This window comes from Silurus meridionalis, chromosome 10 (genome assembly GCF_014805685.1).
Source record: "Silurus meridionalis isolate SWU-2019-XX chromosome 10, ASM1480568v1, whole genome shotgun sequence".
In the NCBI taxonomy this organism is placed as follows: domain Eukaryota; kingdom Metazoa; phylum Chordata; class Actinopteri; order Siluriformes; family Siluridae; genus Silurus; species Silurus meridionalis.
In genome coordinates, this window is record NC_060893.1 from 18433201 (window position 1) to 18447165 (window position 13965).

Here is a 13965-nt window from a genome sequence, read left to right on the forward strand (position 1 = left end):
GTACTTTATGTCTGAGGAGAGATTTCAGTTAGCTGGCAGTTTAGATGAGAAGGTTTTTTTATGATATGTGAGTGACAGGCAGGGATTTTCAATAATCATTGTGAAAGTTCAATGCTGCAGATTGAGGTAATAGGTAGACTCATAAAACGAAATCTACCCCTATTCACCATGTAAAAGAATCCAAGGACAGGACCAGAAACTACAGAGAAGAGGCCGAAAGCAGAAGTCAGAAAAGCACTTCAGGAGAAAATAAATTGCAGCTAGAGAGCGATATATTACATTTCACAAATGAGCTCATACAAAGAGATAAAACCAGGTGAACAAATGAAACTAGCCAAACAGAAAGATTAAGCGTTAACAAAAAAGCAGAAAATCGTTATCCACTACGGAAGTTGGAAATTAAACAGATGGGGCCAGAGAGTGGGAAGCCATACGGCTCAGTCACAGTAATGATGTGCGATTGTGTACCTACATTGTTTCGCTTTATTATCTATTAAATCTAAAGCCCCATTTAACATGCAGCATTTAATTAGAAAGTTAATAGACACTAAATGGAAAGATTTAGAGACAGAATCCAAATAAACCAGCACGATTCTTACAGAATTATTGAAAGGGCTTGTGTAGAAAGGGCTTGTGTAGAAAGTCAGTATATGACATGATAAAATGGTGACAGCCGATCATTGTTTATCCTACAACATATAAACCATAATGTCAATGTAGAAAAACGAGAAGAAGAAGAAGAATGTTTTAGACTTTGAAATGTAAATTCCAAAGTCTATTGTATGTGGATTGGGATATATATATATATATATATATATATATATATATATATATATATATATATATATATATATATATATATATATATATATATACAAATTGACTTACAGTTATCTCTATTATACAGCTAAGCAATTGAGGGTTCAGGGCCTTGCTCAAGGGCCCAGCAGTGGCATTGTGGTAGTGCTGGGAATTAAACACACAACCTTCTTATCAGAAGTCCAACATATGTTTCACTGAGCAACTACTTCTCTTCTAATGAAATATTATTTCATATGTGAAGACTCATTTGATAATTCATTAAATTTGGGATTTTGATCTACAGAATGTTCAGTGGAGGGAATATTGAATTGAGAGCCTTTGGTCCTATGTCATTTTGGTGATATATATGGTCCTGGAGAGTTGTGATTTGCCGGCTCTAAAACACATACTAAGCCTACTTATTAACCAGTGTGTTAAATCAGCTAAATTGCTCAACTTTTCTTGATGCCATGAAAAGTTTGATTTAAGTTGTAATTAGCCTCTTTAATATTTTAGTGTAATTTCCAGGGTCATGAGCAGTGCTACTGCCTTTAATTATAGTTTTCATGCTGTATAGACTAGAATATCATTCTAACTATTTGAGTTACAGAAACACATAAGTGATGCACCGATGCTTTGTCGTGGTTCTGGCTGAAGCTCTGGGTGGTTTTTGGATGAAATTGGCTGTCATCCATCCAAATGGCTTGTTCATAGCGATTTAGAAGTCACACTACAATTGTGCAAAAAGTCTGCTTCAGGGTGCTTCACTCCAAACTAACTATTAACGACAGTCATCAGGCACTTCATTTTAGTTTAGGGCTTCGGGGCATGAAGATTAGTCTTCACTCTCTGGTGTTCTGTCTGTGTTATGTGCAGGAGGAACAACATCCGGCCATTATAAACGATCATCTCTGAACACTGTGGGCACTGGAGATAAAAATGGGTTTGTCTCTATTCTGAATCTTCTTGACTCTTGGCTTGTGTTTTCAGAGGTTCGTTTGGAAGAGAGAAAAATGTTGGAAAAAGCCGGGTTAGTTCAAAGTCTTACCGTTGGAGTAGCTCCTGTCATTGTTTTGATTGCCAGCGTTTGTACGTTCACTCTACACATGGCCCTGGGCTACGATCTCACTGCAGCACAGGTATGCTCACTTAACAAAGTGTTCACTCCAAAGATAAAGGACAATATTACTTCATCGTTGTTAAACGATTCTCTGTGCATTTCTTTGTATCTATAGGCCTTCACTGTTGTGGCTGTATTCAACTCTATGACCTTTGCACTAAAGATTACACCCTTGTCAGTACGCGGTTTATCAGAGGGTGCTGTCGCTGTTAAGAGATTTCAGGTAAATGAAAAACACTTCAGTCAAGCAACCAGCAGTTAAAATAAGCCAGTCACCATCCGCCAAAATACAATTGAGTATTTTTGTTTTTAGTTATAATGTTTGTTTTTTTACGTTTTAACGCAGGTCTGTAACGTTATTTGCAGTGGTAGATGAAGTACACATGTAGTTGAGTTAAAGTAGAAATACACGAGGTAAAATGTTACTGCAGTAAAAGTAAAAGTGTCTCTTTAAACTTTCACTGGAGTAAAAGTACAAAAATCTTTGCTTAAATGTACTTAATTATCCAAAGTACTATGATTTATTATGGCTACAATGTTCCTATTATCATTTTTTTCTCAAGACTCCCAGTTTAAGTTCGACTGGGGGTTTCTTCCATCATTTATTTTTCAAAAAATTCTGCTTGCAGTTGAACTGATGCTGTAACTGTAAGTTTGTGCTAAATAGACACCAAGCGAAAAAACAAGTGCGTTCTACCCTGATTGTTCACAAACGATGGATTTAGCTAAATAGATTGAGTAAAAAGTGAGATATTTGACTTTAAAATTTAGAGAATTTAAAGCACAAGTCTCCCAAAATGAAAATACCTCAGTAAAGTACAAATACCAAAAAAAATAAAAAAAGCTACTTAAGTACAATAACAAATTACATTTAGTTCCTTACTGTCCACCAATAATTATTTGACTGCTAATTTACATCATCCACCAGTGGAATGTGTTACCTGTATTTGGCAGATTGCTAGGTGAAGTAATTATTTATCGTTCCAATTTTAGTATATGTGCTGCCATAGCAAAACTTAGACCCACTAGCAGTTTGCTATGTTATGGCCAAAGGTTTGAATTTCCCATAATTTCTGAAGTTAATTTCTAGTTTATCTACAAGCAACATGATTCCAATATGTCACAAAGAAGACAGCAGTTTAAAATGTAAGTCACAATTAACAAAAAAGATCGAATGAATACATCTGTGTTGGGTGGCATTTAAGAGAGTGAGAACAGATATCACAAGGTTTTAAAAGAGAGGTACAAAGGTTTTAAGATTAAAACTATTATTAAACACAAATAACAAAATTATTTGTAGGTATATAAATTATAATTATTTCAGTTTTGCCATGAGGCAACAATAACCTTTGCACCTATCTTTGTAATTCTTGATAATCTTTCCTCATTACCTCACAGAAACTCTTCATGATGGAGGACCGGGAGGTTGTATTGAGCAAAATGGAGCATCCTGACAATGTCGTGGAGTTCAGAGATGCCACGTTGGCATGGAATAAAGCTCAGCCCGCACCAGCCAACAGTGCAAAGCCACAGCAGAGCCAGAAAAGAAAAGGCATGCGCCGAGTGCTCCGAAGGGAGAAGTTGAGTCTCACTATTGGCTCAGAGGATGAAAAAGTAAAAGGCCTGGAGCCCAATGCAGAGCAGCTGCTCACACAAATGGAGCAGGAAAGTCCACAGAGCACCATCTCCTCAACTCAGAGTATGCGACCACTTCTGCACAAAACCCTGCATCGTGTCCAGCTTTCAGTCCACAAGGCAAGACCAACATCTCACACTGTCTCTCTCACCTCTTAGAGTTTTTTTCACCAATGTGCTCTCCTGTATATCTACTGTATGTATAATATAACTAAGAAGAGATTTAGGTTCCATATGTATCTGCACTGACCAGTGTTAGTTTATTATGGTGTCATATATAAATGATAATAAATTTATGTTTATATATATTTAAATATAGGGGGGGAGTGTTCTAAAAACATCACTGTGCAATATAAGTTCCTTATAATGTTTGTTTTTGTCAAGGCACCTGAACTTTTGCTAGTCTTAAAGATGTTTTAACCCCCTACCAAAGATCTTTTATCAGCCCTCAGTTGAGTGGCACTGACTGATCAATGTGTCCACAGGGAACGTTGGTAGGAGTTTGTGGTGCTGTGGGCAGCGGGAAAAGCTCATTGCTGTCTGCCCTCCTGGGACAGGTGAGAGATCACACTGCACATCAGAGCCGTTTCTTTCTCTGGTCTCTAGAGTGAAACACCCCGTTATCTCTGTGACCTTTCTGTAAGACTGAGCTGTGCACTCAAGACAAGTGATCCAAAAAAAAAAAAATTTTGTGCACTGACTTGCAGGACACGGCCCTTGAGATCCGATTGGGTCAAGCTGTGTGAAACACAAAGGTCATCTTTAGTACAACCTGCTTCTCTTTTCTCTACAGATGACCTTACTCGGGGGGTCGGTGGCTGCAAACGGTGGCTTTGCCTATGCTGCTCAGCAAGCCTGGATCCTCAACAGCTCCCTGAGGGAGAACATTTTGTTCGGGAAAGATTATGTAGAGGAAAAGTAAGACCTGCTGTCTTGAATCAGCTCGAGAGAAGCATTGCCTCGTGTGCACAAAATGAGACATGTTTTAAGTACGACTATAAATTAAAATTGGCTCTGATCTCCCTTCAGGTATAAAGCTGTTCTGGAGGCCTGCTGTTTAAATCCTGATATCACTGAGTTACCTTACGGCGATATGACTGAGGTAATGAGGCTCAGTGCGCTGTCGCTGGGCTTGTCATAATCACTTTCTTTGAAACGTATTGCCATTTTCGTGTTATTTGCTGCCATTCCCTTGTGAGAAGTTGTAAATAATGAAAGATCTGCTGTAAGTGAAACCTCCACCGGCTTACTGTGTATCCAGATTGGGGAAAGAGGAGCCAATCTGAGCGGAGGTCAACGTCAGAGAGTGAGTCTTGCCCGGGCACTTTACAGTGACCGACCCATCCTGTTACTGGATGATCCGCTAAGTGCCGTGGACGCTCACGTGGCTTCACATCTCTTCCACAATGCCATTCAAAGTGCAGCTGGGGAAAAGACTGTCATATTTGTTACACACCAACTGCAGGTACGTTTATTTGGCGAGAGTAAGCATACCAATGTGGGCAAAAAAAGCCTGAAATCCCCACATGGGGACATTATCTGGAACGGTTGCTGTCCTACACAGCTCCCTCAGGGCCATGAGTAATTATGTTCACTATTTTTCTAACCAGCTGAATGCAACTGCATCGTTAATTCTCGTAAAAGAAAAAGCCGTTGCAGGCTAAGAATCAAACACGTGTCAAAATCCAGTAATAGAAAAAAGAAAAATTAATCAGGAGCGTGACCACCACTTTAACAGGTAGGCAAAGCTGAACCAGATCCTTTTAGTCATTAATAAAACCAGTATATCAACACAGCAAGTCACACAACAAACACAGACCATCCAGTAAAGTATATCCACTCATAGAAAATAAGTTTCTCTAACATTAAACAGCACAATTTATTCTATTCTGTTTATTTTATTCTATTAAATGATTCATAGGTCTTTACTATAAAGTAAATATATTTTAAAAATAATGTTAAGGAAAATATATAGATTGCAGTACATATATTCAATATATTTCCCACATATTATCACTTATCTAAGGATTAAAGCATGACAGGGTTGTGCTCTTAATAATACAACTATCCAAAAAGCTAATTACCTTCTAATAGCATCATGCCTCAAATGATTTATCTTTTATTATTATTTTTTTCAAATAATACTTGTCTCCACTTAATGTATAACAGCAATAAAGTGTCTCTCCCTCAACAGATATCAGCTTTTCATGAAGACTTTCCTGTGTAGGAAAATTTACTTCACGGCTTAAAGTTTAAGCTTTACTACTGTCTGTTACAAAGTGCTGACACTGGTGACTTCTGGGAATGGGTGTTAAATAAAACATGCCCTCACAGAAAATTTCACCACATAAAGAATTGCAAACATTTGGAAATCTGTTCATGTGGAACGCCCACTCTATAAGTCCCAGTTACTATAGAAACAAACTCAAAAAGTTTGTAGAATTCACTGATTCTATGTGCTACATTTATTCATGGATAGTCCACTCCATCATTTATAAAACTTATAAAAAAAAAAGAAGCAGTTTACTGTAATGCTTTTGCCTACCTAATTATTGAAAGTGCAACAGGAAATATTTTACGTATGTTGACAAATAGTTTGCATGATATTTTCGGTCAATTTTAGTGTATTTCCATCGTTTAAGGTCCCTGAGAAAAAAAGATTAGGATACATTGTGCTGTTTGGTTGTAGGGAGATGATAAATCTTAGGGACAGGGCAAATGTAAGATTAACCTATAGCAGAAAAATAGAAAGAGGAAGTGTGGAGAGGGAAAAAAAGGAACTCATAATCCAGAGCATTGCTGCTTCATCTGGTAAACACAATGGAGTAATTTGAGTACAGCTGGCACTGGAGCTGGATCACTTGTCTGTACTGGTGATGTGAATGCAATTTAGAGGGTCAACAATAGTAGAACTAAAGGATCTTGGTTTTTGATTTGATTCAGGGACTGCAGTATTAAAATGGTTGCCTGCAGGTATTTGTGTTTGTACACAGACCATATATACCATTTATAGCCACTAATCAAGCAAAACATTATGACCACCTGCCTAACATTGTGTTGGTCCCCCTTTTGCTGACAAGCCTTTGCACCACACGTGCATAAATAAGCTTCGGCCGCACACGACCCTGTCGCCGGTTCACCATTGTTCCTTCCTTGGACCACTTTTGATACATACTGACCACTGCAGACCAGGAACATCCCACAAGAACTGCAGTTTTGGAGATGCTCTGACTCAGTCGTCTAAACATCACAATTTGGCCCTCGTCAAACTCGCTCATATCCTTACGCTCGCCCACTTTTTCTGCTTCTAATACATGAACTTTGAGGAAAAAATTTTCACTTGCTGCCTAAAATATAAAATATCCCACCCACTAAAAGGTGCTATGATGAAGAGATAATCAGTGTTAATCACTCACCGGTAATGTTATGCCTGATCGCTGTATGTGTATAAATTTAAAGAAGTTAAATGCTTCATCATAAAAACATAGGCTGTAGATATAGAAAGGCTTATATACTATAACACAAACTCATAGCACATGACCACCTATTCCTATCTTTGAAAAATCTCTGATTAAACCTTTTGTGTAGATTTAGACCATACTATCCAAATACCCTTGATGGAATTCAGGAAAGCATCCGACAAAATTATATTTCACTGACATTATTAGAGCTATTAGAGATCAATATAAGTGTGTCTTAGTTTAATTTTATAGGAAAAGGAAAATGTGTCAAAATGCTTTTGAGTACAGATGCGAAAGATAGATATTTGTTTATAAAGTGCTTCTTTAAAGCTTTAATAGTTTGCATACATTGACATTAATGTGTTTCTATGTTCCTGTGGTCCAGCCTTCCCTAAAGGCACAGTGGCATGTTATGAATCATTGGCATTGCAAGCATTCTCATATCTCCCCAGTTTTCCTTATTAATCAGTTCATTCACTGTGTTTGTTTTACATCTTTTCTCTGCCAGTACCTGTCGGAGTGTGATGAGGTGGTACTGATGAAGGACGGGCAGATCGCAGAGGTTGGCTTCCATGCCCAGCTGATGGCCCGAGGCCGTGACTATGCCGCACTTTTCACCAGTGTAGAGCAGAAGGTAAAATTTGCTACCACACTTGGGGGAAAACACCACCAGGGCTGCTTGCTTATGTTGTGCTTCACGCCGCCTTTTGCGTAATTCATGAAGTGCGACCTGCAAGGCTGCTGTTTTAAAAATGTTAATTCATTCCCAGCGCCTATAATTTATGATCGCATTGATCTATGAGTGTAGTACCTATACAACCATGTCACTATCATATTTCATGATCTAACATTCATTGTTCTGGCTGTCATAATTTATAGCTCATATTGTGATGCTCTTTCTTACACTTTCTCAGAACCTGGTGAGGAAAAACATGAAGAACCGGCAGGGGGGAGAGGAGAAGGGCTTGGCGCTGTGCAGTTCTGTCATCAGTGCAGCAGCAAAGCAGCCCGCTGAGAGTACGAGTGGAGGTGAGAGCTGTGGAATTTGACAGTAACGTGGTATGCTTAGCTGACTTTTCAGGCAAGAAATGAGTCACAGGGCTCTGCTCTATTCTCTGTACACTTTGATACTCTATTTCACAGACCAGCTAATGCGGCCTGAGGAGAAGAGCCGAGGAGCCGTCACCTGGGCCGTTTACGCCACTTACATCAAGGCTGCCGGAGGACCCCTGGCTCTCATCATTAATGTCCTACTTTTCATCCTCACCACAGGCAGCATAACCTTCAATAACTGGTGGCTCAGCCACTGGATCAAGCAGGGCAGTGGGGTGAGCGAGCCTCAGCTGGAAAGCTAATGCTAATAATAATAATAGAAAAATGGTAGAAGCTATTATAAGGCCATAACTGCCTCCTTCAGCCAGTGTTAGCATGGCTTGCATTTCAGGGAGAAACATTTCTTTAGTGCTGTTTTATAACATTAAACAAATCTGTGTTTTGGTGCTCTGCAAAAGCAAACATCAGTTCCAGCACTAATTAGAAATGCCACAATGAACATCATTTTCTCTGAGGAAGAATCACAGCCCAGATGCTCGTGCTGCATCTATTTTTGACTGTAAACATAAATGAGTTTAGAATTTGTGTGTTTGTGTGTTTTAAGAACATCACAGAATTTCAGGGAAACGAGACTGTGTCGAGCAGCAGTATGAGATTAAACCCCCACATCCAGTACTATTCCTGCATCTACGCACTGTCCATGGGAGTGGCGCTCTTCATCAAGGGTGTTCGGGGTGTCGTGTTCATCAAGGTAACACATTTACATTTACATTTACATTTGCGGTATTTAGCAGATGCCCTTGTCCAGAGCGACGTACAAAAGTGCTTTGAGTCTCTAGCAATGAATAAATCTACATTGGTACGCCAGATTACAAACTTAATATCAATCAGACTATAACTTGGAAACCCTCATTAAATTGGGAATGATTTTAATTGTGGAATCCTGGTGTCAATTAGTAATTTGTTGCCTTCTACTGGTGGCATGTTATGTCTAGTGGATACCATTACTGACCAATAGACAACCTTTGATAACCTGTAGATGCACATATTGGTATCTACTGGGCACCAGTAGGAATCATTTCAGTAAGTTAGGATTCCAATGGGTTTCTGCAATGGAGTCTTTGGTTGGATGATGATGATTTAATAATGTACATACTATATAATAGAAACCATTTGGTGATGGTTCTAATGAAACAGCATATGGTTTATAATGGTTTCTGTCTTGGAAAACATTGGAATTGTATTTTTTTATTTCTCCAGCTGGGAAGATTATGGAGATATTGGAGAATTTGACTAAAATACATTTAAAAGTTTGTCTTCAGAGTTCTTTTCGAAATCCTGTCAGGTTAGCTCATGTTTGCTAACTGGGTTAGAGTTAATGAAATGTTCATGTTAGCTAACAGTGTAGTGTTGGTACTGGTTAATATTGTGGACAGTGGTGTGCCAGAATATTTTAAAGCAAGTCCAAAAATGTGTCAGATAGGTTTTCATCTTCTTCATAATTGCTAGACTTATAATTTCACGTGTTTATTTACACAATCCTGTCCTGGAAATAAGTTTTCTCTGAACTGACTGTGTCTTTTCTTTTATCTTTTTCTTAAAAAGTGATATAAAGAGGTATGCACAGCTTTGTCAGTGGAGTTGGGGTCAGTTGGTTTAAATTGTATTATAATTGTAATTGACCTTCATCATCATTGTGGGGCAAAATGAGAAAAGCATATGATTACATGACATTGAGTGTTTAAGCAATAATTAGTTTAAACATTGGCATCATTGTCAAGGAAAATTAAAGATTTCATTCAATTTAAATCTGGCAATCTATGGTAATATGGCGTTAATGTTTATAGCACAGTCTCCCAAAGCCTCGGGTGTGAAGCTTGATTCTATATCAGAATCTGATCTGTTCTTCTCAGGTGTCTGGTGGGTCACAATGTCTGGTACACTGATACTTCTGTGACTTTTTGGTTGTGTCACAGCAAGGTCAATAAACCTTTAAACACAAATTTATATTCCCCAATTTAAAGAAAATCTTTACCAGAGGTCATGTGTCCTGTTTTCATTTTGCTGTTTAATAAGGATTTAGTGCACCACTGACATGGCCTTTGCTAATTGTCCTGCTTTAGCTTTTTATCTGCTTTGTGTCTTCTAGTGTTTTTTCCCCTGTTCTGTAATTGAAATTGCCTGCAGGCTAAAATCCATTTATCTGTCCACTGCTGTGGCGCTCAGCAGGAAAGAGCTTGTGTGTGCGATGTCCCTCTGGATCCTCTTGTGACCGTCTTCCCCATTAAATAGACCCGACAGTGTATTAGGGAGCTTACGGACATCTGATGTCCTTTTAGATCCATGTTCCACTAATGTTCATTTAGTCTTCAGTTATGGGAATATTTCTGGTTTTTATTATTATAGTAACAAAAATATCTAAATTGTAAAAGGGTTATTTTTATTAGATACGTTTTACAGTATGTAAGATGAATCTTTGCATTCATTTTTAAGGAAAAAACAAACAAGAAATGTGTTCTTTCTAGAAATGATGTTTTGGACTGTGTACATAGCCGTACAAACCGCTAGCATTTTGGGATTTTGCTTAACCACAGCCTGTTTATTTGTGCCCTGCTGCTTTTCACAAGGCTTTACTCTCTTTATGCATTTGCTGTATCTCACAAAAGGGAGTACACCCCTCACATTTCAACAACCATTTTAGTATCTTCTCAAAGGACAATACTATAGAAATGAAGCTTGGATATAGTGTGCAGCATGTATAGCAGTATGGATTTACTTTCCTCTCAAAATAACTCACAATAACAAACAGCCATTACTGTCTAAATAACTGGCAACAAAAGTGAACATGTCAAAACTGTGCCCAATGTGTCAATATTTTGTGTGAGCAACGTTGTTATCCAGCACTGCATTAATCCTCCTGGGCATGGAATTCACCAGAGCTGCACAGTTTGTTGCTGGGATCCTCTTCCACTCCTTCATAATGACATAAGGAGGCTGACACCATCCGCTTGAGGATTTCCCACAGGTGTTCAATAGGGTTCAGGTCTTCACAAACCTTCTATCAATTGACCTATTTAAACTGTTTCTTCACCATTAAACTGACTTTCATTAAGTAAACGATGTTTGATAGCAACAGCTTTCCTCAGGCCGAGTCACGCAATAAATCTGGCATATGCAACGAGTTGAAATATTCACATACATAATCCATGTGATCTCCCAGATGAAGGTAAGTTTTGAAGTAACCAACAGTTTAATGTTTAACAGTTTGCGAATGACTCATAACTAATTTATTTACTTGGTGTTTTGTAACAAAGTGCTGCTTTGCATCAGCAACACTGACTTGTATTTATAGCAACTATTTTCTAACTATTTATTCATTTGATTGTTAATAATAAATATAATAATATTTTTGTGTCAGGCAGTCATTCATGCAATGGTATACACAATCATGATCCTACTAAACAGCTAATTCAATTAGGGTACAATATTCGGCAGTCAAATATTTATTTATCAATTATTGGACACCTATTTGACAGTTGAAAACAAACATTTCAGCATTTCAACAATTATTAAATGATCTATATGAAAGCTGGCAGCCTGCGTTTCTTGCCTTGACCACCTTCTTTCATATGGATCAATTTTCTTTTCCGATCTCAACAAGTCTGAACGAACTACTGAGTAGGCACCAATCAGAGGCTGCATTTTTATGATGTTTTGTAGAATTCATACAAAGTATTCATACAGTATTTTAAAAATACAAAACACTAAAGTATTTTGATACGAAATATGAAGCCACTTTTATCAACCCTATCAAATATAAATTACTAAATCATAATTTATATTTGAAATACATATTTGAAATACATATATCATAAATACTGCCTATCCCTGATGCTACCACACCATGCTTGACTGTAGGCAGGACACGTTTCTTGGTACTCCTCACCAGGGTGTCGCCACACATGCTGGGCCAAATCAGACCACGGGACATGGTTCCAGTAGTTCATGCTCCTGGACAGTTTCTGCACCTGACGCACAGCACGAGGACTTAACTTCTTTGATAGACCCTTGCGAGAGCTGTTTTGAGTTGAACCCGTCTTGGAAAACCTGGCCCTGGCCACTGTACTGTAACTCAGTTTGAGATGCCATGAGGTGCCATGTTGAACATCCAGTGGTCACCAAATTGTAACTGTTTTAATAAAAGATACACAAATTTTTATGTTCCTGTCAAGCAACAAAAACAAACATGATGAATATATGTGGTTTTGCATGGTTACATGGCATACAGCAGTTATCACTTAGGGTGTACTCACTTTTATTGCCAGTTATTTTGTCAATAATGGCTGTATGTTGAGTTATTTTCAGAAGACAGTAAATCTGTACTGCTATACAAGCTGCACATTGACTAAAATATATAAGTTTCATTTCTATAGTATTGTCCCTTGAGAAGATACTAAAATGTTATCTTAAATGTGAGGGGTGTACTCACTTTTGTGAGATACTGTATATGTTTCCTTTATTTCTTGTTTGCATTGTGGATTTGTTAACATTTGCACTTTGAAAGGTTGCGTTTTAATAATTAATGTGTGTTTTGTGTGCTGCAGTGTACCTTGCGGGCAGCCTCGGCTCTACACGATAAGCTGTTTAAGTCTCTCCTCCGCAGTCCAATGCGTTTCTTTGATACAACTCCCCTAGGGCGCATCCTGACTCGCTTCTCCAAAGACATGGATGAAGGTTAGTGTCAGAATGGTCCGCCCAGACCTTCTTTACTGTCAGCTAGATAGAGACGTCTTCTGATTTTCTCAATCTCGTTGCAGTGGATGTGCGCCTGGCCATTCAGGTGGAGTTGCTGATGCAGAACATAGCATTGGTGCTCTTCTGTCTAGGAGTGGTGAGCGCTGTTTTCCCATGGTTCTTGTTCTCCCTCCTCCCTCTTGTGGCCTTCTTCTACATCACCAATCGCATCTCCAGGTTAGGAATCATGGCATCACTTTGTCATTTAAGGTTAGACCTTGATGTTGACCCTAAGGTCCCATGTTAAAGAAAACTGAGTGCTCAGGAGGATGATTATAGAATTGTAAAAGACTTAAACACCTTGAGAAAAGTGTGGAGTGCAATTCAATACACCCCACAGGACATGAACCAGAATAGACTGAAGCCTGCTATCTTTAAAAACATCAGTTCTTTAATGCACTCAGAGGAATCAAGGCTTCTGGATCACAGATTCACAGGAGCTTCCTATATAGAAAGGTTTTTCATTGTTCGTTGTTCAATAAGCACCTCCAGCAAATCAGATGATAAGAAGAAGCACAAATACAGGATTAGTGTGTAATTGTGTTTTTAATGACGTTTAATCTGCAAGTAATCACCACATGTTGTGTTTGTATATCAGTAACTGAAGTTGTGTTAGACTGATGCTTCAGTGAGCAAGGATGTTTAATTTTCACAAACATGATTGCATATTATTTTTCCTGTGCTTTTCCCCCCTTTGCCTTCTTCCCTCAAGTTTTCAGATTGAGAAGGTTAAGCAAATGAAGAGGTGCAATTAAAACAATTAAACTCTGATGGGAAATGGAACTTGTCATGCATAGATGGGTTATTGAATCATAAAATAGAAGAACCAAACAGATTCAAGTATTCAAATAATCTTTCTTAATTTGTACACCATTTGTACACCATTTAAATTTGGACAAACAAGAACATGTTTTAGCACCTCTTTGGTATTTTGGTATTTTTTGCTGTTTAATTACAGTTTGAGTAAAGTGGTAGATGGTGTACCTAAGAATTAAAGATTGGTGATTGCGGCAGATTTCAATGGGCATGTAGGTGAAGGGAACAGAATTTATGAGGAGGTGATGGGTAGGTATGGTCTTAAGGAGAGGAATGTGGAAGGGC

At 38.3% G+C, this 13965-nt stretch overlaps 1 protein-coding gene across 2 annotated transcripts in view; it reads left to right on the top strand.

The window, feature by feature from the left end:
* wu:fb13g09 (ATP-binding cassette sub-family C member 5) overlaps positions 1-13965 on the top strand; it is a 44485-nt gene that overhangs the window by 14204 nt on the left and 16316 nt on the right. For both annotated transcript variants that reach the window (XM_046859674.1, XM_046859675.1), the window contains exons 8-20: positions 1792-1940; positions 2037-2144; positions 3320-3676; positions 4042-4113; positions 4350-4474; positions 4586-4658; positions 4818-5021; positions 7526-7651; positions 7932-8046; positions 8161-8345; positions 8675-8821; positions 12675-12804; positions 12888-13041. In XM_046859674.1, the coding sequence (XP_046715630.1) occupies positions 1792-1940; positions 2037-2144; positions 3320-3676; positions 4042-4113; positions 4350-4474; positions 4586-4658; positions 4818-5021; positions 7526-7651; positions 7932-8046; positions 8161-8345; positions 8675-8821; positions 12675-12804; positions 12888-13041 (1945 nt within the window). The remainder of the gene's footprint in view (positions 1-1791; positions 1941-2036; positions 2145-3319; positions 3677-4041; positions 4114-4349; positions 4475-4585; positions 4659-4817; positions 5022-7525; positions 7652-7931; positions 8047-8160; positions 8346-8674; positions 8822-12674; positions 12805-12887; positions 13042-13965) is intronic.